Source organism: Kogia breviceps, chromosome 11 (assembly GCF_026419965.1).
Source record: "Kogia breviceps isolate mKogBre1 chromosome 11, mKogBre1 haplotype 1, whole genome shotgun sequence".
NCBI lineage: Eukaryota > Metazoa > Chordata > Mammalia > Artiodactyla > Physeteridae > Kogia > Kogia breviceps.
This window is the reverse complement of record NC_081320.1, coordinates 8,161,002-8,178,583: the sequence shown is the minus strand read 5'-3', so window position 1 is coordinate 8,178,583 and position 17,582 is coordinate 8,161,002. Positions and strand designations below refer to the sequence as shown.

The following is a 17,582-nucleotide window of genomic DNA, read 5'->3' as shown; positions in this document are numbered from 1 at the left end:
GCCTCCACAGACACAGTGTGTTCTTGCTGAGTCATGACTCCCAGAGCTCGCTGTCATCTTCCTCCAAAGGAACAGTTGGGGCCCTGAGTGTGTAGAGTCCCCAGAGGGGGTGTCGGCGGTCCCCGAGGAGAGCTGATGGTGCGTTTCCTGGAGAAGCTTCAGGCCAGGAGGGCAGAGACCGGGGCTGAACTTGGCGCCACTTCTGGGCCGTGCGGAGGCGGGAGGGGCAGGCGGGGTGGCAGGGCCGGTGCGGGACTGGGGGCCGGGGGCCTTCGAAGCGCCGCCTTCTGAGCCGACCGCCCCTCGTGCCAGGTGAGTGGAGCGAGGCCCTGTACCCCCTGCTGACCACCCTCACGGACTGCGTGGCCATGATGAGCGACAAGGCCAAGAAGGCGATGGTCTTCCTGCTCATGCAGGACAGCGCGCCCACCATCGCCACCTTCCTGAGCCTGCAGTACCGCCGCGACGTGGTCTTCTGCCAGACGGTAGGTGAACCCGTCCCTCTTGTGCCGGTTGCGGAAACCAGCGTGGCGCTGTGCCCTCCCGCCTGTGGCTTTGCCCGGGTGGCCCGAGGCCTGGGTGTCGGCCTTGGAGGGAGGGGGAGGGGAGCTGCTGGATCGCGGGTGCTCAGGACGCTCCCTGGGAACCTGCCCCGAGGAGCCTGGGGTCACACAGGCCCTGGCGCCACCTTTGTTTTTCCCTGCAGAGGAGTGCATTGAGGGAAGACACGCAGTCTTTTCTGGTTTATAAAGCAGCAGGTGTTAGGCCTGCTCGGGCACAGCTCTATCCCGGTGATTTTGATTTCCCTTCAGAGGAGGGAAGAGCTTAAATGAGCATCGCCGGTTTTCAGATGCAGTAATCTGATTAGCAGAGTGAACCGTGGTAGAGGCTTGGTGGGTTCTGTGTGGCTTCCTGTCCCCGCGAGGCCGGGGGCGTGCGCGCGACACCTCTGCCCAGGGGACTCGCGGAGGGACCTGTTCTCCACTCCTGCCCCTCGTCGTGAGCACCCCGCTTTCCAGCCGGCGCTGATCTGGATCTTTGGGCGTAGAGGCCTTTCCCTTCACCGTGGGGAAGTAATTCTGGGCTTCCAGAAGGTTCTGGCCCAGGAGTGATCCCAAGGTCGGGTCGGAGGCTGAACCAAAACCAGACGGACCTTTGGAAGCGAGCCCTCCCGTGGCCTCTGCACTCCTGGTCCCAGGCCCCGAGGGCGAGGGGCCGCCGCAGGCAGAGCAGCGCGGGTGGAGGAACCGGGGCGGGCCAGGCGCGAGGTGAGGCGGTGTCTGTCCCCTGCAGCTGACCGCGCTCATCTGTGGCTTCATCATCAAGCTGCGGAACTGCCTGCACGACGACGGCTTCCTGCGGCAGCTCTACACCATCGGGCTGCTCGCCCAGTTTGAGAGCTTGCTGAGCACCTACGGTGAGCCGCCTGGCTGGGGTTGCGTGAGCCACCTCGTGTGACCCCCTGTCGTCTCCCTGAGTGGTTTTCTGATACACAGGTAACACATGCTGATTAAAATGTATCCAAACACACACACCCTGATAGGTGACAACTAAGAAAAGTCGTATATAGTTACACACACACACACACACACACACACACACACACACACACACACCCACACCCGCTTGTGACCCATTTCTGCACCCACTAAATTATTAGAAGGAAAGTTGCTGGGTCAAACGGTAGGATTATTTTAAAAATTTGTTGATATTTCCAAATTGTCTTAATGCTCTCTTCTCCTCACCTTCGTTTTCTGTTTATTTCTTCTTAGAAGGTAAAAACGGATAATTCTTTTAAAGTATCTGTTACAATCTTTGGAGTTCTAAGACATTGAAGAAATATCAAAAGATCTAAAGAATACGGAAAGATCACAACACCTAAAGAGCTGGCTTTGCCTCCTGAGGTTCCCACGTGTAGGTCCCCCACCCCTCCCTTCACCAGGAAAGGGCCGGGAACTACCAGGCGTGGTTTGCACCAGCTGTGCTTTTTCACGTGGGCTTTACTCACGGAGGAGTGAGGCACTTGGCCAGCCTCCCCCCAACTCTCACCGCCTCGTCACTGCCACCCTGAGCTCATGGCCGTCCTTCCGTGGCCACGCTGAGTCCAGGGGAGAGCGCAGGTCCCCTCTGCCTGACAGCCCTTTCCCTCTCTTGCCTCCAGGGGAGGAGCTGGCCATGCTGGAGGACATGAGCCTTGGGATCATGGACTTGAGGAACGTGACCTTCAAAGTCACTCAGGCCACGTCTAACGCATCAGCCGACATGCTTCCCGTCATCACAGGAAATCGGTAGAAATGTTTTTCTGATTCTCAGAACTAGCGCGGTGTTTTAATCTGTGTTCATCACATGTGATGCACGTTTCATTCAGCTGGAAATGCTGCATTCATTTCCCAGCCCTGTGCAGGTCGGGGACCGGCAGCCTGGGAGACCTCTGAGCCGGGCCAGGCCGCTCTCCCGCCCTGAGGCCTGCGGGGCCTTCCTCTCCTTGCTCGCCTGTCTCGCGTCTCCCTGTCGCAGGCCTGACCCTCCTCTTCCTCTGCGTTTCAGGGACGGCTTTAACGTGCGGATCCCCCTGCCAGGCCCCCTGTTCGACGCCCTGCCCCGGGAGATCCAGAGCGGGATGCTGCTGCGAGTGCAGCCCGTGCTCTTCAATGTGGGCATCAACGAGCAGCAGACGCTGGCCGAGAGGTGCGTGCCGGCCCCCCTCCGTGGGCGAGGGGCTGCGTCGGTCACGGGGCTGCTGGAGAGCGCATACTTAGTCCTCTTCGGGCTCCGAGGGCCACGTGGACTTTGTTATCCCTCTTTCCCTTAAGTTCAGCCACATTACCGGGCTCGTCTCTGGTGCTGGAACACAAAGATGAGCCAGACGAGGTCTGTGTCCTCAAGAGACTTGGGCTGGTAGCAGAGAGATGTGGCTGCAAGGATTAAGATGGATGCGGGGAGTAGGGGCCCTGGTGAGGCCTCAGAGGGTCTGGGAGGGCTTCCTGGAAGTGGGTTTTAAAGAGTAAGTAGGAGTTGGGTATATGAGGAGGTGGAGGAGAGACCTGGCATCCCAGGCCAAGGAGCCTGAACAAAGGCAGGTGGGGAGAAGCCACGTGGGGCTGGAGGCTCAGGTAGCAGGCGGCAGTGGGCAGGCGTGAGAGGCGACGAGGACAGGGACAGAGCAGGCCTCTCGGTGGGTGGTGAGCAGCTGGTCCTAACCGGGAGGGGGTCACGCCGGGGGTGGGCAGCTGGAGAGCTGGCCTTAGGCGGAGGGTGCCGGCCCAGGAAGCAGAGATCTGGAAGGTGCGGCCAGCGGTGAGGCGCCCACTGCAGGGAGAGTGGGCAGCGTCGGGGCCCCCAGCAAGGCGGTGTCCTCAGGAGGAGGTGACATTCCCCGCGTCTGGCAGCTGCTGTTCCTGACTGCAAGAGTGATTTCTGACAAAGGTGTTTGTGGAAAGGTTTCTGCAAAGGGCTGAGGCCAGGCTGGACTGGAGTGAGCAGAGGGCCAGGTGGCGGAGGGCACGGCAGTGGACGGGGACACGGGAGGCAGGGTCTGCGCTCGGCTTGCCTGTCTGCTCCTAAACAAGGCCAGCTCACCTGTGTCCCAGGGCGAGCCCGAGGGAGCAGGTGCCTGGAGAAAAAGCCATCTTGGGCGTCAGGTGTGGTCGGGCTGCGGTGGAGCCACAGGAGGGCACCCTGCCCCCCGAGGGATGACTTTGGGACTGCGAAGAGGCTGCCATGCACGGAGGCCGCCGGGCAGGAAGTGGTGGGCGGGGCGTGCGTCCAGGCCTGGGGCTCCAGGGCTGCGTGTTTGATGAGAACCTGCGCCTTCCTCGCGGGTGGCTTTCCGCCCGGCTCCCCGCGGGCCTGGCCCCCTGTGTGGTGGGGGGAGCGCTGGGGCCCTGCACTCGGTCCAGCAGGAACGGCTGGTCGGGTCTGGTCATCCAGCAGCAGGGCGACTTCCGATTTGAAGATGGGACTGTCCTGTTTCCCCAGCCAGAGCCCCACTGCCGGCCCCGCTCCCGGGCGCCTCCGGGGTGGCAGGACGGGGACCCGTCCTGGCAGGACGGGGCTGCGCAAGGGCCTGGGTGTCTCGCAGGCATACCTGTCGCAGGTCACGCGGGGTTCCTGCTCATGAAACACATTCAGACTTGTCACCAACACGGGAGAGGTGACCTTAAGCTTGGGGGGAGGAACGTGGCTTAGAATCTAGACGTGCGCCAGAAGGATCGAGAGAATCGACATTGTTACCTTTAACGCGGTCACCGTGGCGCTAGAGAAAGCGACATTAGCCAACTAACGGTGTCCCCCTGTGACCTCTGAAGGTTTGGCGACACGTCTTTACAAGAAGTTATCAACGTGGAGAGCTTGGTGCGGTTAAATTCCTACTTCGAGCAGTTTAAGGAAGTCTTGCCAGAGGATTGTAAGTATTTCTTCACTACAGCAGGTCTCCGCCCGCTGTCTTTTGTCCCTTGAGGGGTCTGAGGTTTGCTTAGAGACCTTCCTGACGCTGCTGCAGATCCTCCCCTGCTTCCCGCCCTGTCACCAATGGGGTCGGCTGCTTTCAGGCCCGAGGTCATGGTGCAAGACACGCAGGCGCTGAGGACAGACCCTGGGAGGGCTCGCATGGAGGCTGGGCCGGGTGGGCACAGAGCCGAGGGGCCCAGCTGGTGTCTGAGGGGCGTCTCACAGTCGCCGTGTGGCGAGGCTGCGGTGGGGCGGGTGGGCGGCCACACTGCACGGCCTCGAGTGGCCGGAGGCTGGCAGGGACTGAGGGCTGGCAGGTGGGGAGGCGGGAAACGGGCCTGGAGCATGGGGGATGGAAGGGTCTTAGAGACCCAAGCGAAGGGGCTAGAAAAACAGGCCTGCGAGATGCCAGAGGACGGCAGGACTGGAGATCCTGCAGGGCCAGGGCGGGGCCCGCGAGCGAGTGGGGGGACATGGTGTGGGCACAGGAGCTCAAGAGGGGGGCCTCGTCTCCCCATGAACTGAGGGCGTGAGCCCAGCACTGGGCTTGGCGGCCGTGAAGGAGGCTTGGGACGGGTGCTGTCGGAGCCGTCGAGGCTCTGGCGCTGACCACACATCGGAACTCCCTGGGGAACCTGGGAAAAATCCTCTTGCCAGGGGCCCAGCTCAGAGTGTAGAGGGCGGGGCCTCGGCCTCCGGAGATTTAGAAACTCCCCGGGTGATCCCCATGTGCTGCACCCAAGCTCGAAAGCGATGACGTTTAGGAGGTCAGTACAGCGCTTTTCTGAGGACTCAGCTGAAGGTCACGGCACCTGGGCTCTCGGGATCCCAGATACCCGTGTTCTTCCACAGTGATCACAGTGACCGCTGACAGATCTGTCCAGTCCTTGCACGTGCCAGGCCTTCTACACACTTCCCATGAATTACCTAACTGATCCCACAGCAGCCTTGGGAGGCGGGCTTGGTTTCATACCCATTTGACATATAGTGACACTGAGGCACGGAGGGCAGGTCCCCCAAGGAACCCGGGTCAGGCCAGGTGGCCTGTGGCCAACGCCCACCTTCCAGCTGCTCTGGAGGCAGGGACAGTGCCGGCCGCCCAGGCTTGGACCGAAGGGACGGGAGCATGTGCTGGGCCAGCCCCCTGGCCAGGGTGCCCTGAGACGGAAGGGCCACGCTGGGGGATCAGGAGCCCTGTGGTCAGGAAGGGGGAGACTCGTGCTCAACATTTTGGAGGGCGGCAGTTTCCAGTGAGGCAAGGCCCCGGGAGACGTGAAGTGGCCCCAGGGGAAAAGGCCCGGGAAGGGCGAGGCCCGCGGGATCCAAAGCCAGTAGCACCGCCCACGGCCCAGGACGCCAGGGGCGCCGCAGCCCGCGTGGCCCTCAGCCCAGTAGTTAGGCGCGTCCGTGAGGCTGGAGATGGGGCCCACCAGCGAGTGCCCCCAAGTCCGCTGGGGCGCCAGCGTCGCTAATCGGGCCGGAGGTCAGGTGGTGCGTCTCCTCCAGGAGGCTCTGGGTCGCGGCCTCTGGGTTCCCAGAGCCCCCGTCACATGGCGAGCCCTCTGGCCCGGTCCCCGGCGCAGCGTGGTGCTGGGCACCGAGCAGCAGCGTGAAGTGGCTGGCGTGGGATCCTGCGTGCACCGGGGAGGTTGTGCGGTGGAAGCGGACGCATAGGTGCGTCCCACAGTTGGTGGTGATTTGCGGGTTCAGGCCCCCTGGCTGTCTTCCGTAGATGTGACCTCGAGGCTCTTCTCTTCTCCTCTGGTGGTCCTGGTGTTTGACAATCCCAGGCCCCTGAGGTGAGGTGGTCTGACTGATCTTCCAGCTGGAGGGGTCCTGGAGCGGCCTGGACGCTGTCGCGGTGGAGGAGGCTGCCCTTCCCACCTCCCCCAAGGGTGGCGGCCCCCTCAGTGTCGCCACCCCCGGCCCTAAGCATCCCCCAGCCCTGGCAGCGGCTCTGAAGACCTGATGGATCTCCCTCACTCCCTCCCGTTCTCAATGATTCGAGCTCCCCCTCCAGCCCCTCGAAAGAGCTGAAAGGAGGCCAGGTGGTTGCCCTTTGCAGGTGGCGCTGAAGTGGCAGTGAAAGTAACGGAGTGCTCGCCGTGCTGGCCACCAGGCCCGGTCCCTGAACGCAGGCCTCCCTTCTTGCTTCAATCCCACTGAACCAACGGCACCGGCCGGGACTCATCCTCTGGCCGTTTCCGGCGACGCTGGCTGCCGTGGGCTAAGTCAGTCCCCGCGGGCGGCCCCAGCTCCACGACCCCGTCTCTCTTCCAGGCCTACCTCGATCTCGGAGCCAGACGTGCCTGCCGGAGCTGCTGCGCTTCCTGGGTCAGAACGTGCACGCCAGGAAGAACAAGAACGTCGACATTCTCTGGCAGGCTGCTGAGGTGAGGGAAGAAATGTTAATAACAACAACAAATTAGAACCTCGGGCAGGAGTGAAGAGAACAGATTTCTCCATAAGGACACAAGGAGGGTTGCCCGTGAGTCGCTTACTTTAGGGCTGCCCGAATTCTGATAAGCTCGACCCAGCATCTACCCCCTCGGGTGTGGAATAACCAGGCTGATGACAGTTTTCCCCTTCCGAAGCCCGCAGTCGATAACCAGCTAGAGCTCACGGCCTGCTGCATCTTTTAATAGGTTCAAAGGGAGATCTCTGGGACCTTTGCCATCTCTTTAAACAATATTTCTAGTACACTGCTGCTCAGATCTCCTCATTTCCCCTGAAATGAAGTCCTTATAAGACCTCAGATGCTCTCTCACCAATTTGTTTGTGGAGTCCCTGCTCTGAGCCCAGGTATCAGAGCAGTTTCATTCACTCGTTCGCTCACGTGACCCTGATGAGGGGACCCGTCCACACTGGGACTCACACACAGAGTTGGAATATTATTAGTCGGGCCTAATTCACATGGGGAGACCCGCCAGCACCCCAAAGTGGCTTATGGTCCCCCCGCAAAGACCGGAGCCCGGTGCTGCAGAATGCCCTCTTGTGCAGGCATGCGCCTGTGGCCACCCTGCTGCACCTTCTGGAACCTCATGGAGCTCTGGATCCACCGTCCATGAATGTAACTTCCTTTGACCCTCTTTGTAGTTCTGGTTTATGCCACGTGTCTGGGGCATGAACTCTCCAGCCTGTGGAATTTGGTGAGCACGTCCACGTTCACTTCTTCAGTTATGATTTTATTAATTTGCTCTTCACCTAGCTCAGGGGCTGCTTAGAATCTTTTTTTTTTTTTCTTTCGTCTTTTAAAAAATTTTTTGTCTGTTCTCACAAGATGCCCATCTTGCTCCTGACGGTCTTGGCTGAACTTGTTTAGGTCCTTTCTGTCTTGTCCTTCTCCAGACACAGTGCTTAGGACCACACTGTACCCTCTGTAGAGTGGCATCCCTGGCAGTGGCTGCGTGGTCTCGGCTGAGGCCTCTTGGCCCGAGAAGCAGGCACGGGGCCGTCTGCAGGGCAGCCAGCAGCGCCTCTGGTGTTTTTCTGAGAACAGCAGGTCATGGAGCCCACTGGCGTTCGGTCACGTGGTTCTTCGTGAGATACCCACGTTCTCACAATGCAGCATCTCGTACGCGTGCACAGGCCCTTATCTGAAGCTCTCGTGGGCAGGTGTTTTAGAATTCACAGGGCTGCATGTTTCAGAAAGGTCATACGGTGTGCAGTTGGTACCTAGGCGTGTGATGGGGTGCACGTGGGGGATTTCACATCCCCGGGGTAGCTGGGGCAGCGTTCCAGAACCAAACTCCTGTCTTACTGAAAAGTATGAATGTGTATACAACGTGGGATAGATGAAAGCTGTAGATAGTTTGACATCCACTCAAGAGCTGGTCATGTTGCCAAATGAGGCTGCCACAAACTTATACCAAAAAAAAAAAGTCTTTTGTTCTAGGGCTTTCTCGACTTGGGGACTGTGTGCCTAGGATTGCTCCTAGTGGTGCAGAGCAGATGCTCCCAGGTGTCCTTCCATGGGGAGAGGAGGTGCCCTGAGGCGGCCTTTGCTCAGCAGGGGGGCTGCCCTCCACGCGAGCCCCTCACTTGGGAGGGGAGGTGCGCTGGGCCCTGTACCAGGGCCCCGGGTCGAGCTGGAGGGGAGCCTGGTGGGCAGGAGGCGGCCACAGGGAAGTGGGTCTGCTGAGCTGTTCCCACCCGTGTAGACGAGGAAGAGTGTGGAGACCGGTGGGTCTGTGCTGTAACTTCCAGAAAGGCCTAGGACTTGGTGGGGGCTGGGCATCCTGGGAGCTCTCTGACCTGCCCCGGGGGGTGGGCGGCAAAGGGCTGGTCCAGGCAGAGCTGGGGAGGTGGCTGAGCAGACAGCGGGGCCCCCGAGAGGCAGCAGCGTCCTGTAGGAGAGGCCCCGGGAGGTGGCCCAGGGCAGCGACCTGTCCCGTCTCCCTCTAAGCAAATCCCGCCTTCCCGTTGGCAGATCTGCCGCCGCCTCAACGGGGTGCGGTTCACCAGCTGCAAGAGCGCCAAGGACCGCACAGCCATGTCGGTGACGCTGGAGCAGTGCCTGATCCTGCAGCACGAGCACGGCATGGCCCCGCAGGTCTTCACGCAGGCCCTGGAGTGCATGCGCAGGTGAGTCCCCCGGGCCCGGCGGCCGCGCTCTAGTCTGGCTTTGGAAAATTCCTCCACGTCTGCCCAGTCAAACTTCAGGCACATCACATCCAGTGTCCTCTTTTGAGTCAGGGGAGAAAAGAGCCGGCGCTGTGTCTGAGCGGGACGGCACTGAAGCGGGCGAGCTGAGGCAGCGGGGAGGGAGGTGGTGAGCTCGGAGGCGGCCGCGTGGCTGCCCTTTGGCGCCTGGTGTCCCCCGGCCACTCCTCTTGCTGTGGGTGCGACTCGGGGCCCGGGCATCCCGGCAGGCCCCGGCTGTTCCCATCCCGCGTTGCCTCTCTTCACACCGAGGGGAGACCGAGCGTCCGCGGGCTGTGCCACTTGGCTCTGCTTCTCCCAGCGGTGGGCTGGGTCTGCTTTCATGAGCCCAGTGTCCAGTGAGTGTTTCCTGGCAGCAGCCCCTCCCCTGTCCCTGTGCCGCGGCCACCTTGCCCTAATGACGTTCTGATTCTGAGGCAGCAGGCGTGTTTGCAGGATGAAACCTGGGACTAAACCTCTGTCCGCTGTCAAGCGATGCCTTGTTTCCGGCACTGCTGGGGAGCGCCTCCCCTCACGTACCAAAAGAAAGGATAAGAAACCCGCTCCTCCTGTCTTCTTCCATGTGGCCGCCAATGCTGTTCTGGTCTCGTTTCCAAGTCACTTCTGCGGAATGTTGTGTCCCATTTGTCCTCTCACCAAATTCTTCAAAGCATTCAATTCTCTTATCCTTTCTGTATGTCTCTGCCGTTTCACCTTCTCACAGTCGTACACGAAAGCGATGCCTGAGCGCCTGCCTCTTGACAGTAGCGTTTTGTAGAACTGGGACCGTTTGGTCCTGTTTGGTCTTTCCAAGTTCACCCAAACCTCGTGACCTCAGGGCTGCCTGTTGATGCGCTTTTAGAAAGTTCACGCTCTCCTGGTCTCGGCGTCCCTGGTGTGGTCAGCTGCGAGGTGGAGGGGAGGGCCGCGCTGGCGAGACGCAGGCCGCCGGCCGCAGAGAGACGGGAGAAATGGAGCGACACAGCTCTAGCCGTGGGGCGGATATTAGGGTGAGGTCCGTGCCGTAGGCGCGCGTCAGATGTACAGTTGGTACCCCTCGGTCCAGGCTTCTATCCAGTCTTGGCTCCGTGAACACATTCGGTGAACACAACGGTTCAGGCTGCGTTTGAGCACAGAGGTCTCGGGAGACCGGGAAGCCGGTGGCTCCTTAGACACGCGGGCGGCCCCACCTGCTGGCCTGCGGCCCGCCAAGAGGCTGTGGGCAGTTACCACACGCGCACAGGCGAGCTGGGAGGCTGACAACACGCGAGGCGCTCTCACAGCTCTGATCACGTGGGTGACTGCCGGTCCTTGTAGGAAAATCAGAAAATCCACATAAGCCCCTACTGCGGTGACTTCCGCACCAACCCACACCCCACAGGACAGTTCTCCGTATTCCCGCTGCTAACACCCCGATGCGTGTTCAGATACATACGTATGAGCGTGAGTGTGCTTAACCCCCACGCTGGTCAACTCACCCAGTCCCGGAATAGTACACAAAACATAGGCACAGACAGATGCAGAGAGATGCGTAATTCTGCCCACTGTTCTCACTTAACTGTCTTGTGAGCGTGTTTTCAGGTTAATGAACGTGGGCCTTACCACGTGTAGCACACCGTAACTTATCCAACTTGCTGTCCTTGAATCCTGAAGCCGTGTACGGTGTGTGAGCGCTTTGAACAAGGGTGCAGTGAATACCCTTGTGTTTTCTCCCACCCACGTCTGCCCTGTTGATTCCTTAGGTTAGAAAGTGTAACCCTTGCAGGGCCTTTAATACAGACTGGCAGGTCGCCCCCACAGCAGTCACTGACACCCAGCGCCCCGCCGCCCTCTGGGTGACCATCCTGCCCCTGCCCTGAGCGCTTCTGAGCCTGGGAAGTCGGCCTTGCTTCCCTACGTTGCGGCAGGGGCCCCGGGGCCCTGAGGGAAGGGCCTCCCCCCAGGGGACGGGCATCGTTCCCTTGGCCTCCCTCGGCTTCTCTGAAACCCCCGTCTGCCTCCAATCATGGATGTCTTTTTTAAGTTTACTTAGGTTTTTCTGAATTTTCTAAAACCTCTGCCGTGAACATATGTTACCTTAGTAATCGCTGAAGAAGCAATTAAAAACCAAAGCAAAGCTTGATGCCATCTCGCCTCTGCTGCCCCCGGGATCCTCAGAGCAGCAGCCCCAGGTGCCGTGCTCGCCACCCCCTTGTCCACCTGACCTCATGCATTTGTTTCCGTGTGACACTCTTACCCCTGACTTCTCAGTTGTTTGGATTATCCCGTGTGGGGAAGACGTGTCTGTTCATAGGCTGCAGGCCCCAGGTGGCTGGTCGGGAGCTGGTGTTTCGGGCTGCGGCGTGGCCGGGAGCCGCGGGGCGGCCCGGAGCCCTAAGGAGGCAGCAGGAGATTTGGCCGTGCCCTGCGGTGGTTCTCTTGCTTTCTGGCTTGCATCTTGCCCCACGGAGGAGCAGAGCACGCAGGCAGCGAGCGGGGTGGGGCGGGTGGGCTGGGGGAGGGGCAGGGCTGACACTCAGGCCGTCTGGTGTCCTGGAGGCCCAGGGTGAGCACTGGCCAGCGCTGTGCTAGCAAGTGCTTGACAGCCAGCTCTCTCCAAAAACAAAACCAAAACGTGATCTGTCTCGTTTGCCAACTTCTGTGGCATAAACACTCCCACCAGCGCCTGTTTCAGGCTGCCTCGCGACACCAGGGAGCCCCGGGAGACATGCGCACGCTGGGCTCTTGCCCTCAGAGCCCGTGCCAGCTCCCTGCTGGTGGTGCCCCTCCGTCCCCAGTGCAGGGGCCGAAACACAACAGTGGGCCTTCCTAAGTAGCCCCGGTGGCCCCCGAGACCGCCCTGGCCGGGGTCGTGACCGTCGGTGCTCGTGGCATGAGAAGCGTCCCCCGTGAGGATGGCACATCCAGGGCGTCCAGGGTCCTCCGGGAGCCTCACCTCAGCACATTTCTTCGGTAGCACCAAAGGGGGACAGACCCCCAGTCTCCAGTGAGCTTGGGCTGGACTCCATTCTCGGTCGACCCCAGCCCACAGAACGATGATTCGGAATGGTAGCTCACACCCTGCCGCTGCGCAGCCTAAAAGCCGAGGCGGGTCTGCTGGGGGCGAAATGGTTATCACCTGAGTGTTTAATCAGGAGGCACCTTTGGCGAAATAAGCTGCACCGCCTGCCGCTCAGGCACCTGTGAGAAGGTCAAACGCCCCCAATGGTTCTTCATGTTCAGCCTGCTCTTTCTTTGGAGTCCACGTCCGGCCGCATGTGCGAGCATGGCAGGGCAGCATGGCGTGTGCTTAGCAGCCGAGGGAGTGAACATGGAAAACCATTTAGTCGGCCTACACGTGTTTGTTTTCAGTAGATTACAGTATTTTTTTCTTATTTTCCCTTCTCTTTCTCTCCTTTTTTTCTTGAAACTGTGCTCATTTTGTTTTGGTATCCCTTTTACACCCTTTTCTGCATATCATCTTTTTCTTTGTGTTGTGGCTTCATTCCATGTTCTTTTAAATCTTACCTTTTGGTTCTCCTCTTTTTTTTCCCATACTTTTGAAAAAATCCATTGCATGCATCTCTCCTTTTCCTTTATTTTCTTTCCCTTTTTCTTTTCCTTTCTCCCAACCTTCTTCCTTTTCACAGCATTGGAACACGGGAGGTAGTCACCCAGAAGAACTTGAGCGGCCTGGTGCCCATCCGAGACTTAAGACTAGACCCCAGCCTCCTCTGTTCCATCCCTTTACTAGCTCTGAGCCCCAATTTACTGATTGCGTGGCTCTTCCTGAGCATAGCATACCTGGCGGCCAAATTGCGTTGCAAATGAATATCATTATGAGAAATTAACAAATCACCAGAAAAACAAAAGTGCCAGAACATGTCCAGCCACCGTGCACCTAACGGGACAGAAGGAATGTGTCAGAGCATGGTCCACCGAGATATATTTCATGCCTTACAGTTTGACATTTTGTTGTTCTGAATTGTAAACACCTGCCAAATTATTTCACCAAGAGGACATGTTCGTTTAAGTTCTGTGGAGTTTTCAGTGCTTGTAACATGTTCTTACAGAGCTCTGTTACTGCTTTGTTTAGCTGGCCTGGAATTACTTGTACCAAATCTCTTACCTTCTGATGTAAAACTATTTATTACCTGTATATCTCTTGTGCCCTGTTTCCTAGAGAGAGGAATTCTGTCAGGAAAGAATTTGTATATTTGATACTATTCTTTAAATGTACTGCTAACCTTTCCTTTCCTTTTGAAGAGAAATGAAAAGTGTAGATGCTTTCTAACTGGCTCCTCTAGATAAACCTATTTAATAGGACATGTACTTTCTGCTTTCATTTCAAAGCGTAGTCCCTGCAATTATAGTAGCAAACAGTTTGCAGAATTACATTTCCTTGCTTACGTTATTATTTCCAAGTTGGGATGACACAAAGCTGTGGAGACGGTAGCTCATTGTATCAAATCAGGCACATAAAAATAACATATTGCATGTGACTTTAGAATTACTCTCTTAAATCTCTGTCATTAAACTGATCCAGGAACAAATGCACAGAGTAACAAAAGGCTGTTGAAGTTAGATACATTTATTTTTCTTGAAATAGCATTTTTCATCAAAAAAAAAAAAAAACCCTGCTGCTTTAATTCCAGATTCAAGTTCAGATACCTTTTCTCTCTTACAAATCAAATATGGGTAATTATGAAAAAAAAAATCAAAATTTACCAAAAAATAAGGCCTGACTTTTGGGCAGTTGTGCCAGATGGAGGTGTGAGAGAGAAGAGGTCACTTTGGTTTCTGTTCTCATCACTCTTAATTTTAACATGGCAATGTCTGTAAAATGGGAGGATTTGTAACCTTAACATTCCTGTGTGGAAAACGGTGGCTAGACACCTCTGAAGGCAGCGGAGGAGATGACAGGGAACCCCACAGATCCTGCATAAGAAACGGGCGGTGGCTTCTCTGTTTTCCAGCTCAGATCATGTTGTGCTTCTATTTCGGCCTCCAGCTGGCTTTCCCATACATTGCATTTTATGGAAGTGGCTTTCTTTTCACTAGTCTAGAAACACTGGAGTGAATTTAGAGAAGCTGGCTTTTCCAGGAACTTTACCCCCCAGGCATGCACAGAAACCCAGTCCACCACAAAATGTGGCCTCTCCATTCCCTCCCCCAGACTTCCAGAACTGACTCGGGTTTCTCTGGTGTGGCCTCAGATCTGAGTCTGGGCTCCGGGAACTGTAGAGGTGAGGCAGTTAACGGCTTGCAGAAGCAGTGGGTGACAGATGGCAGGTGCAGACTTTAAATTCCAAGGTGAAAGGGCATCCTCACCGCTGTGTCCTAGACCTGAGCCCTGCGGGAGCCTAGGGCGGCTGAGTCCACTCTCCTCCCGAGTGCAGCGTGGCTGCTCTGTGGCACAGCTCCTGACGTCTGTCAGGAGGGAGTCTCTCTCCGAATGCCAAGTGACTGGTGGTGCTAAGTTGTGGCAACATGACACTCGTCACAGGTGAGGTCCTGCCGGCCTGTGACTCTTGTGGAGAGGTGTGTCCACCACTTGTCCTCCCCCACATCAAGGTGTGCGAGTCGACTTTCTGAGACCATCTCGTTCCTTTATTGGAAAGAGGGCAGGCAGGGCCCACGGTTCACGTTCCACAGCCCCTAGCCCGTTCTGGGTAAAGCACTCCTGCTGCCCCCCGGGGTGACACGTGCTGTGCCCGCCTCCGGGCTGGCAGAGACCGTGTGCAGATGAGGGAGGCCCTTCTGACCACACGGAGTGTCCCCTCCTCTTCCCGGGTGCCACCGCCCAGCAAACGGGGGCCGCGGCCAGCTGGACGAGCTCGCCCCCCGCCCCCCGAGGGGCCTCACGGACACCAGGGCCTGTCCGCGGCCGTCTGCCCCCACTGTCACGGTACCCACCAGGCCTTCCTGTAGGCTTGGCTGCTAAGACAAGGGAGAAGTGGATGGAAGGAAGGAGAGGGGCTACGATTCTCGGTCTTTCTCTTCAGGGGTGGGTCAGAAGGCAGTAGTTCGCTCTAACTCTGCAGTCACGAGGTGAGATGGAGACAGCGCACCACGGGGAGATCAGACGAGGCTGGGGTGGGGGTGGTGCTTCAGAATATCTGAGGAAGGAAGCTCAGCGTGCCTTTGAGCTGAGTTTTCGTGTCGCCGAGGCCTTACGAAGTCAGGCCAAATATATATCTGAGATCTTTCCTGCTCTTAGTAAGTAACAGGCAGGAGAAAACAAAGATGGGGAGATGATTCAAGCAAGGGGAGGCACTGATACTTGGTGAAGGTTTTCAGGTTGCTTCTGAGCGGATGCTCGCGCTGAGGCGGCGTCAGCGCAGGCAGTCGACTCTAGACGCTCAGGGTCACCAAGCCATTCATGTGTCCAGATGAGTTCTAAAGGGGAAGATCCCCTCCGGAAAGGAAAAACAGCTGTCACTAACATTAGTTGCCACTTGGGGTTGCAATTCTAATTTTTTGTTTTAAAAAATAGATGTCCTTGAAATAATTTATCGGTATAATAAAAAAAAAAAATCATGTAGCTTTGAAATAATTAAATCCCTCTTTCTAAAAATCTATCCAAGGCCACCTCAGTGCGTATTACAGACTCCTGAAAATAATGCAGCCGTTGTGAGGGATCAAAGTGTTCTGCCTTAGGGCGGAGGCTGGCCCCTGCAGCAGGAAAGGCCAGTCACCACAGCACGGCCTTGCCTCTCTCCACACCTCAGGCCCCAGCCCCAGGCTGGAGCTTGTCTTAAGCACTGGGTGACAGAGTCACGTGTGATCAGCCTCATTAGTCAGATTTTGTAAACTCAATCCAAATTCAAACATCTGAGGGGAAATAAGCACAATTTGACTTTAAAATAAAGTGTAATCTTGACTGTAATTTCATGTGTAGTATATTCAGCCAGCTAAACCAGTAATCAGCCTCTTTAACATGTCAATAAAAAGGTAATGTCACAGTTCACAAATTCTTCTTCTTCGTTCTTCAAAGCAGTTTGCCATTTACTACTGATAGGTAGTTTTTGAAAAGTGTACATTTCTTTGTAAATGGAGAAGCCGTATCTGAAATAGTCCAATAATGTAAGCGCTTCCAAAGATTAAAGAAGCACCTATATAGCTTCTGCTTTAAACAGAGTATTTTCATCTGATTATTGGATGTTAGACCAACATGGTCTTTACTTACTCTAGGGCTCCCTGCGGGTGACACACATGTAGCTGAGGGCTTTGAGGCTCTCATGACAAGAAAGCATATCTGAGTTACTAAATTACTTAATAACAAGCAGGTGGATACTTTTCTAAACTACCCGAGTTTATCTTCTGAATAAAATCACTGTCTTATTACCAAAAATATTTTTCATGTTCTTAATAAATGAGATTGTCATTTTCACTTTAAAAGGCTTGAGCAATTGCCACTGATATTTTTTTAAAAATGCATGACATAATGGTCTTCATACAATTTGAAATATTTTTTTTAAACCACTGTTCCTTGGTAACTGCAAATTTTACATCTCATAGAGGGGATTTTGTACTAAATTTAATAGCTGATTTAATTGCTAGCCTTAGAAATAATATAAAACTATAAACTTATACTGTGCTCTACAGGAAGTCATTCCTATTTAGGATGGCTTTTGCCTGCGGGGGTGATGCCTATCAGAGCATCTCCCAGAAGGCTCCCCTGAGGCTCCCATTGGGAGCGTGAGGCCTGCCTGACAGCTCACCCTCCTGTTGAGCATTCGCTTGGCCCACTGGGTTGCCACGACAACCCCTGATCAATGCAGCAGCGGAAGAGGCTGGTGGCAGGTTCTCTAGGGAAGGGCCCCTGTGGGCTCTCACTGGCTCAGTGGCGCTCTTGAGAGAGGTGACCACAACGAGGGCAGCTCACCTGGAGAAGGTGACCTCGGTGGGGTCACTTCTTCACGACGCCCCAGCGCTGAGAGCCGTGTAGCCGTCGCATAGCCTGCGGCATTGCTGTGTGCCTGGGACTGCTGTCTCCCAGGTTGAGACAGCGTGTGAAAGCCACCTTCTGAGCCAGATGGCTTTGCTACATGTTGAATTCTGCAAGGAAAATCAGCATTTTGAATTTGAGACGGTTAACAGCTGTTGCTAATATTTTTAAAAATGCAGCTTTCTAAAGGCTTTTGGTAAGAGTAGCACTTTTTCCATTGAAATTGCTATGTGACAGAACCTCTGAACCACTAGTTAGGATAGACCCCTCAGATAACGAGACACGAAATACATGAAACCATTACCTTAAAGAAAAAAAAAGGTTGTCCGCCACTTCGCTACAGGGCTGCTTTTGGAAACGCAAACCTCGCAGCCCCATACAGCCTGTGTCCATCTCTGTGCTGCTTAACTGCCTTGTTCAGAAACCCGCCATCTTACGTGTGTATTGTCATAAATGAGTCTGGCATCCATTTAAATTAATCAACCTTTTTTTTTAATGCTATGAAAATGATCGGTTCATTTCATCTGAGTTTAAGTCTTTTCTTTTTTCCTTTTTTACTGCT

The 17,582-nt window shown here is 56.1% G+C and overlaps 2 protein-coding genes across 14 annotated transcripts in view; one reads left to right on the top strand and one right to left on the bottom strand.

The window, feature by feature from the left end:
- INPP4A (inositol polyphosphate-4-phosphatase type I A) overlaps positions 1-17,582 on the top strand; it is a 131,001-nt gene that overhangs the window by 110,711 nt on the left and 2,708 nt on the right. For 8 of the 12 annotated variants that reach the window (XM_059078466.2, XM_067007144.1, XM_059078463.2 and 5 more), the window contains 8 exons: positions 313-485; positions 1,294-1,417; positions 2,162-2,288; positions 2,548-2,688; positions 4,308-4,405; positions 6,730-6,842; positions 8,879-9,033; positions 12,720-16,043. In XM_059078466.2, coding sequence (XP_058934449.1) covers positions 313-485; positions 1,294-1,417; positions 2,162-2,288; positions 2,548-2,688; positions 4,308-4,405; positions 6,730-6,842; positions 8,879-9,033; positions 12,720-12,900 — 1,112 coding nt within the window. In that variant the 3' untranslated portion in view covers positions 12,901-16,043. Of the gene's footprint in view, positions 1-312; positions 486-1,293; positions 1,418-2,161; positions 2,289-2,547; positions 2,689-4,307; positions 4,406-6,729; positions 6,843-8,878; positions 9,034-12,719; positions 16,044-17,582 lie in introns of those variants that run through there. The other 4 variants (XM_059078468.2, XM_067007146.1, XM_059078467.2 and 1 more) reach the window with 1 other exon arrangement.
- Positions 15,379-17,582, bottom strand: part of COA5 (cytochrome c oxidase assembly factor 5) — a 31,935-nt gene continuing 29,731 nt past the window's right edge. Inside the window, exons 4-5 of one of the 2 annotated variants that reach the window (XR_009338005.2) lie at positions 16,958-17,130; positions 15,379-15,468 (exon numbers count right to left, since the gene is read on the bottom strand). The gene's annotated coding sequence lies outside the window, so the exon portion shown is untranslated. Of the gene's footprint in view, positions 15,486-16,957; positions 17,131-17,582 lie in introns of both variants that reach the window. The other variant, XR_009338006.2, reaches the window with a different exon arrangement.